The 18,012-nt window shown below is 37.7% G+C and overlaps 1 protein-coding gene across 1 annotated transcript in view; it reads right to left on the bottom strand.

The window, feature by feature from the left end:
• LOC139711631 (twitchin-like) overlaps positions 1-18,012 on the bottom strand; it is a 122,190-nt gene that overhangs the window by 82,027 nt on the left and 22,151 nt on the right. The window contains exons 10-19 of the mRNA XM_071623491.1: positions 17,606-17,731; positions 16,868-17,106; positions 16,345-16,418; positions 15,053-15,219; positions 13,363-13,387; positions 12,252-12,385; positions 11,069-11,116; positions 8,910-8,988; positions 7,870-7,984; positions 7,151-7,286 (exon numbers count right to left, since the gene is read on the bottom strand). Coding sequence (XP_071479592.1) covers positions 7,151-7,286; positions 7,870-7,984; positions 8,910-8,988; positions 11,069-11,116; positions 12,252-12,385; positions 13,363-13,387; positions 15,053-15,219; positions 16,345-16,418; positions 16,868-17,106; positions 17,606-17,731 — 1,143 coding nt within the window. The remainder of the gene's footprint in view (positions 1-7,150; positions 7,287-7,869; positions 7,985-8,909; positions 8,989-11,068; positions 11,117-12,251; positions 12,386-13,362; positions 13,388-15,052; positions 15,220-16,344; positions 16,419-16,867; positions 17,107-17,605; positions 17,732-18,012) is intronic.

The raw sequence follows: 18,012 nt of genomic DNA, 5'->3' as shown, positions 1-18,012 counted from the left end.
TTACGTTCTATAACTGGCGAGAAATTGATGTAGTGATGATGCAACCCAGTAACGATGATTATGATTTAAAGGAAAGGGAGTTGTAGCTGCGTGATTATCAAACAAAACAAAATGTGACATTTTTTTATTTAGTGTGTGCATTATCCAATGACATCATCACTGTTTAATGAAAACATTGGAAACTTTGAAATTCTATAATTACTTGTCAAATTATATGTCCATTATAGATGAATCTTCTATACCATTCTGTGAAACTGACTTTGCTCCAACTTAGAACATGGTGTGGAAATACGCTTAAAGGGATCTATAGTTTTCGTTGAGACCTAATTTGAGGTTTCTAACATTTTTGGTGAGATAATGAGAAACCTCTTATGAAATATGAAAGAGCATGTAATTCCATGAGGAATTCAACGTATATTTGATGAAAATTGGTTTTGAAATGGCTGAGATATCCAAAACAGAGCGATTCTTATATCTGTGGGACCCACACCTTATTACGATCGCTTTGTTTTAATTTGTTTTTGGATGTTTCAGTCATTCCAAACCCGATTTTCATAAAATAAACTTTGAATTCCTCTTAAAATGATATGCTCTGTACTATTTCAAAGTGTTTTCTTGGTACCTCGCGAAAAGTTAAAAGCCCAATTCTCATCTCCACCGATACTGTACTATCCCTTTAAAGATGAGATGAAAAGAGAAAGAAAGACGTTGTGGCAAAAGTGTTAAGAATAACTAGGAGGAAGAAAAAGGCGAGGAAGAAAGAGTGCATGAGGGAGGAGAGGGGATGGGGGGGGGGGGAGGAATAAATCTGACGAAATGGAATGTATGACTGAAAGACAAGCTTCGTTACCCCCTGTCTGGAAAAAAAAAAGTATACTGACATGGACGGTATAAAGAAAAAAAAAACCCTTTATAAACGCTACTGTCGAACTCCTCATGAATACTTTGAATTGATGTGTGACTAAGTAGCCAACATTAATCTCTTTCGCTTAATTTCAAAACAGAAGTAACCTAAAGTGCTTGTTGCATTGCACAAAAGCTCCTAGTGCAACTCCGCAGGGAAATATATGTCATTATGACGAAGGAATTTTGTCAGATATATTACTTGATTTGTATGAATCTTGACACAAAAAACTCGAAAATTGCAATAGAAGAAAAAAAAAAACACCCGGCTTTAATGATGCAGTTTACTGAGGGGTGGTTATCCTGAAGTGCTAAATGTATCCCACAATAGTTTCTTGAACCAAGTTATCATGACAAAGACATTTTGTCAGGTGCGTTAATCGATTTGTATAAATCTTGTTTAAAAAAAAAGCTTCGGAAAAGCTCTTAAGAAAGAACTCAGAATAATTTCAGTGATGCCGTTTGCAAAGGAGTGAATAAGATTATCGTGTTGGTGATGCAAAACTTGAGAAGTCACTGAAGAAAACGGATGTTTTTTGTCCGTTGGTGTGATGAAAGGCGACAGGTTGTGAAGTGAATGACAAAATACAAAACTCTGAAAGGAAAAATTGAGAAAGGAATGTACAATGACGCACGGATCGAGGAGGATGGTTGTGCATGTGCGTAAGCTGAATAAAAACAAACCACATCTTGTACCTTCCACACGCGTGTGACACTGCCAGCGCCTGGCTTCAAACTGAAAACTCGTTAGGCTAAAGCTAGACGACAAACCAATCCAATAGACACTCGAAATCTTCGCCAGACTCTACCAATAATTAGTTAGAAGGTTGATTTAGAAAACAATTAAGACGACAGTGTACATGAATTGCTGAATTTCACATTGAGATGATATTAAGATCACGGACAATGGAGAATAGAAAACCCACTTCAAATGTTTACGTGATTTATCTAATTAGGTATATGATCGATAAAGAAACGATACCACGGTTTACATAGTCTGTGAAGTTTCACACTTTAACCACGAAACTTGATGAATCACTTCAAATATTGAGAGCTAATGTGGTTACTGGAATGTCTACTAAGGGGAATTAATGACATATGGAATGTAAAGATGAAGAGAATGAGAAATATTGGCTAACACCGACACGTTTTCATATTTTCTCAACAATGGACATTACTCATGACACAAACCCGTGATTTGATAGGTGTTCACACACAACAGAAAAGAACAAAGTGGCAATCACAAAATGAGTGCACTGCTTTGTGAATGATCACGTGGAGATCTGCCACGAGATTTGGGGATCATCCTGATTTCAACGCAGTCCGCATGGTCGCTTCGCTCACTTCTGCAGGTGCGATCCAGTTTTAAAGACATTAAAGGCATAGTACAGTTTTGGTGGAGCTGAGGATTTGGCTTTTAACTTTTTGCGAGATACCAAGAAACCACTTCTGAAATAGTACAGAGCATGTCATTCTAAGAGCAATTCAAAGTTTATTTGATGAAAATTGGTTTTGGAATGGCTGAGATATCCAAAAACAAAGTAAAACAAAGCAATCGTAATAAAGTGTGGGTCCCACACTTTATCAGAATCGCTCTGTTTTGGATATCTCAGCCATTTCATAACCAATTTTCATCAAATAAACGTTGAATTCCTCTCGGAATTACATGCTCTTTCATATTTCAATGGAAGTTTCTCATTATCTCACCAAAAAATGTTAGAAACCTGAAATTAGGTCTCAACCAAAACTATACTATCCCTTTAACCTATACACTGTTTTGTACTAGGGGGTCGACGTACATGATACATGATTGAAAATGACTGTCTTCAGAGTAGCATCAGACATGACACACAATCTTATTAATTTAGATAGAATTTGTATAAGCGACGCAAATATTGCGTCGCTGTTGAGATAGTGACCCAACCGTTGTGTGACAATTGGCAAATGGAATTCAAGAGAATTTTCAATCCTGATAAATACATATCATGTATAAATGCAATCTTTGCATTTCGTTGAAGAACCCATCTTATGGAGCGTCCCAGTTATCAGTTTTCCTCGTCATCTGATACTTATATGATATCGAAAGAAGTAATTTTTTTTTTCGCTCTGCACCATAAAAACTGGATCGCACTCTACTTGGCAAACACACCCGACAAACTGGTTAACTGACCAAAATCAAATGTAACTGAACACTTGCCATGTTTTGTTGAAAGAATGAGAGCAAAGCGGCAAAGAAAGCAAGTATCAATTTCATTCCTGTACCTTCCCGGCAAACCATCATGCTTATGAGTTTTGTTTACAAATCATTTGCATGTTTTCCTTTTCGTTATGCTCATTTCGTATTTCCTATCACAAACTAAAATCAGCTTGTGCTGTATCGACTTGTCAAAGGAGATAGATTTGGAAACTAATATGAAAAAGGGCTTTTTATCAAATATCTTTTCATTACTCCAGATCAATTTTAATATGTGAACTGGCCATGTGTTCAAAGAAAAGATCATGACGCATCACGTGACGAGAAACGCCGATGCTTGTCTGAAAATGACATTTCCTATTTTCTTTTCTTGTGTAGCTCTGCATCCTCTCATGAATATAACAATATATGATAAACTTAGATAAATCTGTCCTTTCAACGCAGTCAAAGATTAATTTCTCACACGTATTTCATTCAAGCATTCGCGTGGGCGTATAATTGTTTGCCACTTTGGAATGAATGGAAGCAAGTATACATTGTATTCTGATTTGGAATGAATGAAAGCAAGAATGAAATTGTATTCCAATTTTGATCTCAATATATTGACCAATGAAAAAGTGATAACATCCCACAGGTTCTCACATCCACAGTTTTAATCAATGAAAAAAAAAACTATAAATAGATGGAATTGTTGAGCTCCACAGATTGGTACGTTCTGTGCTAGAAATTTACACTTTCGATTATAATGAAACAAGAAATCTGCAGATATTTATTAGAACAATGTAGAAAGAACCACTGCTCTGTCGCTGCCATTATTTGATTCTTCTTGTTATCTGACCTAAGGCAAGCGTGCTTCCTTTGTGTATGTATGCATATTCTTTGGAGGGATAGTTTTTTTTTTTGAACGATACTACAAGATAACTTCCATTTCCGGTGAGATAGAGCTTTCATCTATTCTATCTTTTATCTTTTTCACTTGAACTTGGAAAAAATTGAAATCATAATCAACTAACAAAAAATCAAGCAATCGTCTGACGAAAACGCTGTTACGAGCATACATCCGTCGTTTGGGGTAACGGGGCTGACAACAAATAGTAAGGTTATTGTTCGGTTATGAATCTTGACAATAAAAAAAAAAGACGAAAGATCATTCGAGGAGTTTATAACAGAGCCTTCCAGTTAAGCATCGCAGCGCTTTACGAAGTCACGTGAGCCGCCATGACTCTTTTATTTGGACACACGGCGGTAGCGAAGAAGGATAGCATTGTACCTGAGCCCGGTTCACCAACTTGGCCTCGCTCTGTAGGACGGGACGGCAGACGTCCAAAGCAATAGATAAAAAGATGTCATGAAGAGCATCTGGCATTAACTGACCCATCTCGGGTCGTATTTAGAATCTCGTGAAAAGGGGGAAAAAGAAATGTCTGTATGCATCTCTTCTAGACGTGTGTTGGGTGCAAATAAAAGTGCTCGAAGTGTCATGATCGTAAGTTGCCGTAGCCGAGCCGCATAAGCAAGTGCATGTGAAAGTGAGGACAAGGGGTGACGAAAATAAAAAATAAGTAATAATAGAATCAGGGAAATAAAGGAGAGACTCGGGAGGCTAGTTAAAAAGGTCTTGAAAATCATAATGAAAGCGAGGACAGGGACTGGAAGAGGAGTTGAACTGAGGGTGTAAAGTGTTAAGGCCTGGGTAAGGGTATAGGACTGAATCCTCGCATACCGGATGCACAAGTTTCCACGAACAGCCGTACCAGAATCCCGTGCGTGCGTCAGTTGGCCACCATATTTGCTTATTGTCTTCTCGCTAAGGAATGCTGTCCACGTGACAGCTACGTCATGAACCAAAGGATGGATCTGAGACTACGTCACAAAGATTTATGTCTGCTCCCGAATAAACATTAGTGGGGAATATAAGACTAACAAAGTTCAATGAGTATACACATCTAAGAATATGATTGGTTTATTTTGTCGGAAATTTTTCATTTTTATTTTTCGATGAGAATTCATGACAACAAAAGTAAAAGGAACTATCACACAAGAGAGAACGTTGCTTGTAGCTATACGAATAATATCATTAACCAAGTGTGAGTGTCTGCAGATTTTTACATTACCTTTATGCAGATGGTTCAAACATCTTAAGGAAGTTATGTCTTTTTGGAAATATTAAATACAATCAACATTAAGCGCTTTAGAAACAGAAAAGGACATAACATTTGCTCTCTGCACACGTCACTTCACTCGAATTACTCAAGGTTGCTTTATTCGGTTATGCCTCATTCCAAACCCGCGAATGTGTGACCGCAGTGTGAACTGATTATTCGAAAGAAAAAAAAAGCAACGTATTTTCAAGGTAACTTCAAACAACAAACTCGACATACAGTTTCAAGACATCCAACAGCTACTGGAATACGTGAGAAGGGCTCACAACACCAACATCCACAACGAGTCATTCACAAACCCTTCGCGGGCAGCTGGCGGGGAGCAAGCAGGGCAGCGGTGGTCCCAGGTTGGCTCTGATGCTATAGGGCTTAGCACACTTCCCGCCCTCGCTCTTTTATCGGAGGGCTGAGAATTACACAGCTACAACATTGCAACAAACTCGAAGAAAGTGAGTTTGGTAAAGTGTCATTTCAAACGCTGCTCGACATGGCAGCACACTCTATTACGAATTGCAGTTGGTGAAACTGGTGCCAGAAATAGCGTGCCACTGGTTGAAAGAGCTTTACCACGTGCGAAGGATTAAAAAGTGAGATTAAATCGAGAATGTGTCGAATATGATGAGGGGAGATCTTGATCAACATCGATTGGAGGGAAACATTCTTACATCGCCATAAGCATTGACTAAGTATTGACTAACATGATGAGGAGTGTACGTCGACATACATAAAATAGACATAGAATGGTCAAGTATCACTTCCTGAAGAACTGATGGATGAAGTGCTGGATGATAGGTTAGAATTGTGAACGTGAGAAATCTACTGTCAAGAGAAGAGGGGTTACCCCCGTCAGCGCCATTCCCGGAAATATACCGTTGGCACCCCTATAGAGCATGCGACTTTTCCGGAAGAGCAGGGTTAAACGTGGGCATCTCAGTGCAAATACGGTATATGTCCGGGATAACAATATTGTGAGAGAACAAGGAACTCGCTACATTCTCAATTCAACTTTCGATTCTACGTGTTCTATTGCAGGATGCACATTAATTCCACGCCAGGCACACAAATGATATTATCAAAAAGTATTAAACATTAAAACAACAGCAAATGAAGGCACAAAATACATCGTATTTGCAAGGTTTAAAGATGACAAGCATAACAGTGTCGCTGTAAATACTTAACGTATAAAACACCGATTTTTGCCTTTGAATTATCTTCTTATGAAGCATCGTTTCAAAATGTGCATCCAATAGACAATTAGAAAGATTTAGATATATTTTACATGACGAATGCAGTAAAAGGTGTAATGATCGAAAGTTCAATTCAAACAAAATCACGAAACAATTGTAAAATCTGCTAATTCTTGGTCACAAGGTTAATATGCTTTTATGAAATTCTACACTTGTACCGGTAAGTATGCCATCAACCTCGATAAGATACGAAAGGTCTAGGATTGTAATTATCGTTATCCGATCAAGTACATCATTACATCATCATGAAGTTAGTCGAAACATATATCTATCAACTGACTGCTTCCATTTACCTCATATAAAATAGATGTACTAGTTAGAAATTAGGTTCACATGTTTGTACAAATTGGGTGTTTAGTCGTGGGATTTACTACGGGATCGATACTTTTATTGGTTACGGGGAATAAATCACGTCAATATAAAGTCAAAGTTCTAGTCATTTCAGTTTGTAAGGGGTAAGACATCAAATATATGCACAAAGTGTTGAGGATTAACCCAATGAAATCTAAAGAGAGGGCTAATAGATTACATTTAAGAGTGCTGATTAACCTTGATCTTCCTAGGTGTAAAGACACTAATGGGTCAGTGCTGCTATACAAGTTCTCTGCTAGGTGTACTGTTGCTATGACAACAGCGAAACTTACGTGTGACCATCAGGGAGAAAACACGCTCGTCCTTCCCGTGTTCGTTCTCCAGTTTGCAGGAGAACTTGCCCGTGTCGGTCGAGTCGGCTTTCTTGATCTCCAAGATGTGAACGTCGAGTTTCTCGTTGTATCTTGTCTAAAAGAAGTGAATGGAGAAAGATTCTGTGTCACTGAAGCCAAACACTTACAATTTGTAAGTTGAAAGTTAGAGAGATATTCTTCTTACATATTCTCTAGCGTATTCCAGTTTCCGCTGCAAGTTTCTGTAGAATAGGTTTGATTGAAGCACTTTAACCTAATTCGTCAGTGTTACTTTCTCAAAAAAAAGGAAAAGAAAAAAGAATAGTCTCCTCTGAGATTTTAGCAACACAGTATCGATGATAATGAAATACACGTATTGTATCATCAATAATGGTCTGCCTAACAACACGTGTGGCTCTCCTCCAAACCCCATCCAATGAGTTATTTTCCCCATTCATTTACTCTCATCCAGGTGGGCCTACTAGTATTTTGGTTTAAAAAAAGTTGTACTGTCACTGGTAAGTGGAAGTTGCAGCAAGTCCTTTACACAAAAGCCTGCTACCAACATGACGAATTTCGGGTTCATCAGTCATTCAATCACTTGACATTACCCTTTACAAGTTTACAAACGAGTTCCTAGCTAGTATGCAAAACAAAGCTGAGTCAGTGGATGGGAGAGAGAGATTACTGTATCTTACAGCGTAGCGGCCCTTCATGCCGTCCTTGATCTCGTTTTTGCCCTTGAACCACTTGACCGTTGGCTTTGGATCTCCAGCCACTACGGCCTCGAACTTGACCGTTTGACCTGAAGGACAGAGTGATAAGGGAGAAGTATGGACGATCGGATGTGTCAACTTGTAAAAGCATTTTTTTGAAGCGATTACACCAAGTAACCTGTCACAAGTAACCTGTCACGTCACCGAATTACTCAGATGTAGTCGAGAATCCTGTACCTGAGAAACATGCAACATTAGAATCTTTGAGCAAATATCTGAAAATTCGGATTTGTTTTGTCATCAAAAGTGTTTTGCGTTAACCGAGCCGCGTCCGGTCCAAATTTTAAGGTCTTGAAATGCTTTTGAACGAGATACAATGCTGCGATTAATGGATTATGTTCTTTGAATATTCATTAAAAACTAAGTATACTTTAATTCCAATTAAGAAATTAAACATGGAACATCCCTGTAGCTGCGTAATCATTTTAAAGATTAACACAAAGATTTCACGTGCCTGAAAAATACTGATTTCGAGAAAAAAGGATCCTAAACCTGCTTTCTTGTCTGTCTTTTTTTTGGAAATGCTTGGAAAAACATAAGAAGTGAATTTGTTTTTTAAAGTTTGTGATTTAAAAACATGATGAAAATTCAATTACAGCAACATGGGGTATTATCAAGATTTTGAGGGAGAGGTTATAACATATTATGATAATGTATGTTGACATAATTTCAACGAAATCAGTAATTGTGGTCACACTGACTTTGTCGATAATACAATTCAACATGATTACAAACAAGATCTACAAATCATATTGACAATTCAAGTCCACTTAATCTTAATCTAAGCATGGAAGGTTCCTACGTCTTTATGTTACTAAGGGTATCTAACCGTTTAACCTAATTCTGTGAGAAACGCAAATTAATATTGTCATTATCCATGACTCATGAATCAACCAACAGTTTACGTTTGAATTGAAATCGGTACAACGTCCTTCTTGTCTATGCCCCTCCTCACCTTCAGGGATGAGCATTTGCTCGGGGTTTCGACGAAGTACGGCGAAATATCTACAGGTTCCTTCTCCTTCTTTTTCTTCTTCATTACTGCGGGGAGAAAAGACAGAACAACTGTGTTAAAATCACATTTCTGAGTTAAAAATAGGGACAGAATGAACAAATCATTATTCATGGCCATTTTGTGATTGCAGTGATAGTCCTAGTATCAACACATCTACTGCCAATGGTAATGAAAAGTTTGAAAATAATTGCAAAGATAATGCTAGTTGTTATGAGGATGGTGTTTTGATAATAAAAATGATAATAGAAAATATAACGATAGTCATTATCATCCATGTCATCATGATAAATTGAATCATAATATTTTCAATTCCACATAAATGTGGTCCCATATGATTCTTTATTTGTAGAACCGTTATTATCTATATCCAGTACATTATCAATAATATCATATTACTATCACCACTCTTTTTGAGTGCCCTACCTTTATCACTTCCCCAGCATTACCGGGTGACCAAGTTCTGTTAATACCTGGATCTTGACAAATTCCTAGAGGACATCATGAGTAAAACACTTTTCTTTTCGGACTTCAGAGCAATATCCACTATACGACAATGCTGTGTCACTATAGTCTCACTACTATACTTTGCTAAGCTGATAGGATTGATGGAAACGACGCTTTACCTGGTATGCCTGGCAAGGCTGTGTAGCTATGGGTGCTGTGCTCACTAATCATGCAGTGCTCTAAACCTATACACATGCATTAACATGCGCACAATATCCCCCTCAATGGCAAAACTGATTGGGAAGCGTCCATTTTCTTGGGGGGGGGGGGGAGTGGAATGATAGATTGATTTAATACAGAGAGATTCTAATGTAGGAAGTCCATATTGGACATTGATTGCTGTACTTTTTCAAACTTGACGATGTCATGACTACACAATTATTTTGTCGGAAATACATATTCATAGAAAAGCAGTGGTACGTTTTTGGTTTAGTATCTCAGTAATTTAGAATTGACGAAAGAATAGAAACTTACCACGCATTCAGTGGAAAATAAACTTCACGACGGTTGAAAAACAAATTATTTCACAGCAATAGTGGTTTAGATGTTGAATTCAAAATGTAAAAGATTCCAAACATGAATTTAGAAAATGTTAATGAGTGATTAAACCATCTATAGTTTTTTTTTTTTTGGTAACATGACAAAGTTATGTATTATGTGCAGACGTGCTTGGTGTGTGATTTCAAACACGTGACAGCATGCATCTTTTTATATCTTTAGACTTTGGGATACCTGGAAGAGATTTTCTCATTACTAACGTCCACTCTATCGGTCATAATGCGCAGTATACCAGCATGTAACGAGCTTTATATATTTTTTTCATTGATTGTTTTCCATAATATGTTTGCGTTAACTGACGTAATTTCACCTGTAAACGGTTCCCCTATGCCAGTAGAACATAAGGCATATAATCATTAATTAGATATGCCATGAAACGACCACAATTAAAAGATAGACTACAATAAAAAACAACAAACTTTTGAAAACTTAAAAAAGAAAACTAAACTTTCAAAGCATGTATGCGCCCCTTGCCCTTTGCACTGCCGTAAATAGGATAAAATATTTGTGACATATACCAAACGTGTGATGTTTGGTACATTTAACTCCTGAGCAATTCGACCTTGTTAACATATTCTTATATTTTTTTTTAAAAACTATGGATAAAAAAGAAGAAAAAACAAACAAAAAACAAACACAAAAAGTAAATATTTGAGAAAGAAGCACATGCTGTTCACTACGCCTTTTGACAGCGGCATTTATGACGATGCTGTGAAGCAGTATAAAGAATATTTGTCTGCATATACATGTAAATATACGTACACATAATACATGTATACATAATTTATATGTACATGTAAATACACACAAATAGCAAATACAAGATAAGCCTACGCAGCTCCAACTTGCAAATTGATCGCCGACTCTTAAACAAAACGAAAGGAGGAGAAGCAAAACCAACTTTTCTTATCATCGCCGTAACATGCATGAAAGCTCGGTGCAAACTAGGTGCAAGCAGTAATGTGAAATAATGTTGTGCATGAAGGCAGTTCATGAAAGCGAGTGCGCGTGCGTGCAAGGACTGCAGTTCATCGATGGATTCACCTTCCTGTTCGCCCGGTTTCCTCTGGGCGGGGGCGGCATCCGAGGGCTCTGTTACGTCATTAGACAGTCGATATAGAAACAATAGCTCGCACTTTACCAATTGCAAACATTACGAACGTAAAGTGTGGGAGTTTGGGGACGTTGTGAACCAGGATGATAATAATCATACTGCTCGGACAATGAAGATACACATGCCTAATATTACTGTTGTGGTTACAGGGACATCACAAGCATCATTCATCAGATCACGGAATCGGATATATAGGGTGCTGGATTTTTACAAACGTGAAGGGATGGTAGATAGGAATCCATCAGAGTATTATAGATTCAATGGGGCATAAAAAGTGATCAAGACTTGCACGCAAGGGCAATACAATAATATATCAAATCAAATGTTTTGACCATATTTAGGAGTTATACGTAATAAAATGAAACACGGATTTTACATTATTAATAAAAAAACAATTCATGTATACGTGTAGAAATTAGTTTAGACTTGGTGCATCATTGCCAAATCAATGAAATGTCATGGAAATGATCCATAATATAAGATGGCAATCGCTTAAAAAAACACAGATATTACGTAGATTCCTGATGGGTTACGCTGTTAAATTAATGGATCAAATTACAAAATCAAACTCCATAAATCTGTTTTCCAAGGAGACGGATATTTAGTAGAAATATCCAAAGATTAGTAACTGTCACCATCCACGAGAAAGAAACTTACGATTGTACTCTTCTCTTGTCAATCCAGTTTTACCTACATCATGCAACCATCGTGAAAGATCGACATCTTTGGTTAATCAGGATATACACATATTCCAATGGCGTTTGAATTTTAAACCCTTGTCCGATACTTTCAAATTGAAAATTACATTTGTTCATTCATATCATTTAATGCCATTGTGACATTGAAAATAAAATAATACAAAATGAAGAAGTTTTTAATATCTTTCCAGAGTAATTCTTTGTATTCACTTTGGTCTTAGTATAATGTATCGAAGAAATACAAGTTATCCAAAAAGATTGTATGGATTGTTTCAAAAGTGCCGTGAGAATGTAGGGCAAACGTGGTGTAAATTGCCTGTAAATGAATTGTTCAAGAGCTTGCATCCTTTGCAGACCCAGACGTGGATAGGATATATATTCTGACTGAAGGCAAGCATGATGCATGTCAACCTACCGGCGTATTCCCAGTCCGGCGAGCTCTCGGTGCCCGGGGCTGCTTCGGAGCCAATGAGCTCCTCGACCGCTGGAGGGGCGGACTCCACGCCTTTCTCTGAACTTGGTTTAATGGCCTCGTCCACGGGCTTCTTCCTGTAAGGCGAAAAAAAAAAGGGGGGGGGCAGTGTAATTTACAACATAAAACCTCAAGAAAAGAAGTAACTTTCTTCTCGTTGCAAAGTCAAAGTCTTATCATTATATCAATATATTGATATATTTTGGACAAGCACGTATATTTAGTTATCTGGACATAGTTATATGGGCATAATCATACAATACATCTTATATCAATCCGTGCATGATCATACAAAGCGTGTATATCATAAATCATATACATACAAAATGCTGTTTAGCAGGCTGTGTTATTGTGTTTCTATATCTCAAATCGTATAACTTGTCTTAAAGCGCACCTGCAACAGGGTTCATATTCTATAATACCACAATGTTGTATGTTATTGTTACACCTCAACACACCAGCATGAAGCAGTGTTTCTTAAAACACCTCTCTCTATCTCTCTCCCTCTTTCTTTCTCTATCTCCATAATCTGTCTGTCTATCTATCTATTTATTTATTTATCTATCTATCTACCTACCTACCTCTCTCTCTCTCTCTCTGATAATACTTGCTCACAGAAAAAGACAGATGCAATCTATACACTTTTCAATATTATGGCTTGCTTGAAAAGTTTCAAATTGTTACGTACCACATCTATCTATCTATCTATCTATCTATTTTTTCCATTTTTCCATTTTTCGCACGGTATACATGTACTTCATTTCGATCACTTCTGTTTCTTTTTTACTATACAATGTATGATTACTATAGGTCCTCAATTATTGTACAGTCTTTTCATTTCACTATGTTCTATTTACCTTGTTCTCTGTTATCAAAAGAAGTGAAACATATGTTATGTCGAAAAATGAAATAAACTTTGAATTGATATCTATCTATCTATCTATCTATCTGTCTATCTATCTATCTATTTATCTATCTCAAGCATTTTGCTCATAAAAAGAGACAGATACAATCTATATATGGTTAGCTTGAAAAGTTTCAAATTGTTACGTACCCTTTCTTGCCGGGTTCCATTGTGTCTGAAAGAAAAGCAAATCATGTCATTCAATCATTACCATTATACATACCCTTGAATAAGTCGTGTAATAATTGTATGTTGCAATTAGAACAAGAGAAAACCATTTACAACTCATCGATTTCATTTCGTTACGGCCTGTTCTGCTTAAGATTATCAATTTCAGGGAAGTTATTACTAGTTTGACAGTTTTCATTATCCACATTGATTATTTTAATTGTCTTTAGATGGACGTTACTTCCACTACGGTGTGTGTCATAATGCCATTGACAATCACACCTCCAGCATTTTAGGTCAGTCGTACGGCAAAATGTATGTTATAAAGGAATAACAGTCCCAGAATGACGTGTCACAATAAAATTAAACTTCAACCAACCTCTGTTTTTGACTTGATAGCTTTTGTCAACTAGTGCTGATATTCTCAAGCAAAATGACCCCCTTCACAACTTTGCTATCCTTCTGGTGATGGTTAGGGATGCACATTGTTACCTATTTATAACCCAATGATCCCTAAGCATCAAAATATAGGTAGGGAAGGTGTGGCAACTATCATTCGGGTTGAGAAAGTCTACATTAGTGGACAAAAGCTAGCCAGTCAATATAAAGGTTGGTTGAACATTGATCTATTTGTGATGTCATCATCTTTCTCCAACCGATGAAAGAGTCCTGCATCGGACGGAAGGATGTGATGACGTCACCGTGTGACAGGTGCCCCACTGACATGCGCACAGATCTTGACCGTATAGATGTCATATATTGGACATGAAATCCATAAGGAGAAAAAGATTAATTTTCCTCTCACCAAATTATTATAATATTGCATTAGCTTTACGGTAAATACCTGTCAAAATGGAAGGAGTTGTTGGTAAATCATCGACCTTAAACATAATTCACGTAACATTTTTTTTATGCGTAAACAAGCGGCCCATATAATATGCATAAGCGGTTGCAACCATTTTCACTTCTCCTTGACAACATTAAAGTCTATCATCGATCGTATGCCCGAATCGATCGTTAGTTTGTTTTGTTTTATTCCATATTTACTGACAACTTGACCCATGCCGTGGAATTGCGCTTCGACCGATCCCGTTTTCCGTACATAAATACGCTTGTAGTCTGCACTGCAAAAAGTCCGGTGTTAGATATGAAACACCGAGCTGGTGTTCAATTTCCGGAGCTCATTAATTTGGTGTTAGATAAACACCTCTGGGAGTCACTTCAAAATATAAATCTTTTTTTTAACAGTTACTTAGTTACTGTTCTTCTTGTTGATTTTGAACTTCAACAAGACGATCAAGAACTTTCCGATAAAGTAGGCCTAGTTGATTTTTGAAAAAAGGTGTACACACATTTACATCATATAACACCAGATGGTGTGGTCTCCCATTGACACTGGACAGGTGTTTTACAATTGAATTAACACCACCAATATCAAATCAACGCCATGCGGTGTCATTGCTGAATTATCACCAGCGCAGTGTCAAAATATAACGAGCTATAAAACACTACGAAGTGCCAGGTGAACTCTTGCCTACGCCATCACATCATACTTTCTACACCTGTCGGTGTGGTCTTTTATTGACACTTGATCGGAGTTATATTCAACACGCATGATGTTGAATCTAACACCGATGTTTTTGCAGTGTATTCACCCTCTTTAAGCACTCACCCTCTACGAAAATCTCGCAAATGGATTTCGCCTCGCCAGTCTCGTTGGAGGCAACCACGCTGTAATCACCCGTGTCCTCCGGAAGTACTTCTAGGATCTCCAGTAGATAGAGGTCACCCGCCTGACTCATTCGGAACTCGTTGGACGGTTTGATCTCCTTCCCATCCCTTTCAGAGGCAGCATAGATAGATAGATAGATAGATAGATAGATAAATGGATGGATAGATAGATAGACAGACAGATAGATAGATAGATAGACATAATATAGATAAATGGATATACAGTTACATGTAAGGTACAATTTATCTCGTGTAATTGCGATTATCGTAGCAAAATAAACTTTAAAATATCAAAACTTTGAAAGCAAGAAAAAATTAGTCGGTGGGGGGGGGGGTAAGACTGAGGTGTGAATTTCCTTCAATAAAATATTTGTCTTCCTTTACAAATGAAATGTGTAATATCACAACTGCTGATAAACATAAACATGTCGGGAAAAAAAGGAACCACGGGACTCGAACCTGTCATCTACTGCTTTTCGTGCAGCGACACTACCACCAGGCTATCCCTGGTTGCCGGCTGCAATTTCCTGTATTCGTAGAGGGAGACAAATTGGAGACAATTCACGCCTCTACCAAAACTTTCTTAGTTTGAGTCTATTTCCAATCCAGCTTGTTTGTATGATTTTCAACATTTATCAAAGTCAGCTTGACCGCGGAATAGGACCGGTTCCTTTGATTTTGACTTTGATTTATGTCTGTTTTCATTTCATTTCATTCATTTATTTAAGCACGGTATATACTTCAGTCCGGAGACTGTTCTTCCGCAGGTCTGTGCGGATCAAATACAACATAAATATATCAGATATGAAAAACAAAACTCATACATAAAAACAAAGAAAAACATAGAAAACAAACAAACATGGTGATGAAACTATACAGCGCACGTCTAGACAGAACAGACATGTTTGTAGGTTCATTAGTTCATCATTCGTTTTCTTATGTATTTTCTGAGGGTCCCATATCATACAAGCATTGCTTTCTAGTGGGACCCTCCAATTCCATTCCCATCTTTTTTTTTTAATTTGTACTATGCATATGTATATTGTATTTTGAATATATATGATTATGTTTTCTTCATTTTGTTGCTCATTATCACATGTATTTTGTTGATTTACGTTTTTGTAATTATGACAAATATGTTCTGCTTATACATCGTATATAATTTTCTCTGTTTATTTGATAGAAATGAAAAAAAAAAGATGATTTTGAATCTGAATTTAAGAACATACTTACTTCATCCAGATCACCTTGGTTGGGTTGCCTGTGATCTTGACCCGGAGACTAACTCGGCTACCATCTTTCACGTCCTGTCAGCAAGATATAGACATGAATCAAGGAGACCGTCCCTGTATATCCGAGACATTTACTTAAAAGAACTCTGCTTCTTTTTCCAGTAAAACCAGTATCTGACCTTACGATCCGTATTTAACGGAAATAAGTGAAAGAAACACAGTTACACGTGGTAGACACACATTGTTATTTTCTAATGACTACCTACATTAGAATTACTCACCTGTCAAATCTAAAAGAATATGACTGTTACATAATTATCATCTATAGTTCCTTCTGGAAGTGAAGTCAGGCTTTATTGTCTACTTGCCTGTATATTTTGAACAGTGCGCAGTCTTCCTAGGTGAAATAATGCATACTACCACAGCCCTGACACACCGGAGGAGCGGAAGAAAGCCTACGGGAACAAAAAGGTTCTTTGCTCATACAATTTCTGATATCCTTATGCTACCATCTGGAGACTGACCTGGTCTTTGAGCTCCTCGACGACGACGGGAGTCTGCGGGGCAGCCTTCTCAATGAGCGGAGTGACCTCCTCGGGGCCCTGGCTTGCGACCTCAATGGACTGGTCGCCGAACTGGAGCAGCTCCTTCCCGAAGGAAGCGAGGTCCAGTTCGATGAGCGGGGCCCCGAAGTCAATCTGCATTGAGGGCGCCACCTCGGGCTGAAGGTTGAATTTTTTGGGGCCGAACTTTGACCCGGGGGCTGAGGGGGGAAATAAGAAGTATAACACAACGGTCGTTACACATGCGACATTGTGGCCAATGGGAGAAGAATGGATTGATATAACAGATAGTGAATTGGCCATTATCTGTTGTTGTGGCCTGACGTGCAAAAGTTTCAGGGGCTACATTCGAAATGACAGGGATCGTAACGAATTGTGATTAATCAGTAACATAGTTAGAATACACTGTCTAGCATGGATCACTTGTAAGAGAACATAAATCTGCTGTTAAAGTTCTAAAAAAAGAACACGAAGTAAATACCGACGATGCCAACTTTGGACGACAGAATGGGGCAGATCTATTTCAGAAATATTGCAATTTTATTTTGAGACTCAATGTATTGATGTGTCTGTTTTGATTCTTCGTTTTTTTTTTTCCTACAAGACTTTAATATTCCCCTGTCTACATCACTCGAAATTCGAGTGATTTCGACGATGGCTTGACGACCAGCAGCGAGAAAGATGGAGAAAGATTCTTACCCTGTTCGAACTTAAGGTTGACGGTGGATGAACTCTTTCCTTTCTCGTTCTCTCCCACGACGACGTAAGCTCCCGAGTCGGCGTCGGACGCGTTGTTGACGTCCAGTGTCAAGATGTAGATTTTACCTAGTAGATGGAAAACACACTCATGTCTTAAGCCTCTATCAAACTGTGAAAATGTGCTTGAGAACTGAGAATGATGTACTCTCCCGTTTCTTGTCTAGATCTCCGTAAACCAGCAAACTCTCAACATCTTTAAAAAACATCTACAAACTCACTTGTTTCACTAATCCACTGGTAAAGCCCATTTGAATATGTACGTTTATGGAAATTGCGCTATATAAATGCGTTCCTATGATGGTGATGATGATGATTTTTACTATTATAAATATTATCATTATCATTGT

Source organism: Diadema antillarum, unplaced genomic scaffold (genome assembly GCF_040938485.1).
Source record: "Diadema antillarum isolate AM-2024a unplaced genomic scaffold, OU_Dant_1.0 seq00001676_RagTag, whole genome shotgun sequence".
NCBI classification, from domain to species: domain Eukaryota; kingdom Metazoa; phylum Echinodermata; class Echinoidea; order Diadematoida; family Diadematidae; genus Diadema; species Diadema antillarum.
This window is presented reverse-complemented; position numbering and strand designations above follow the sequence as displayed.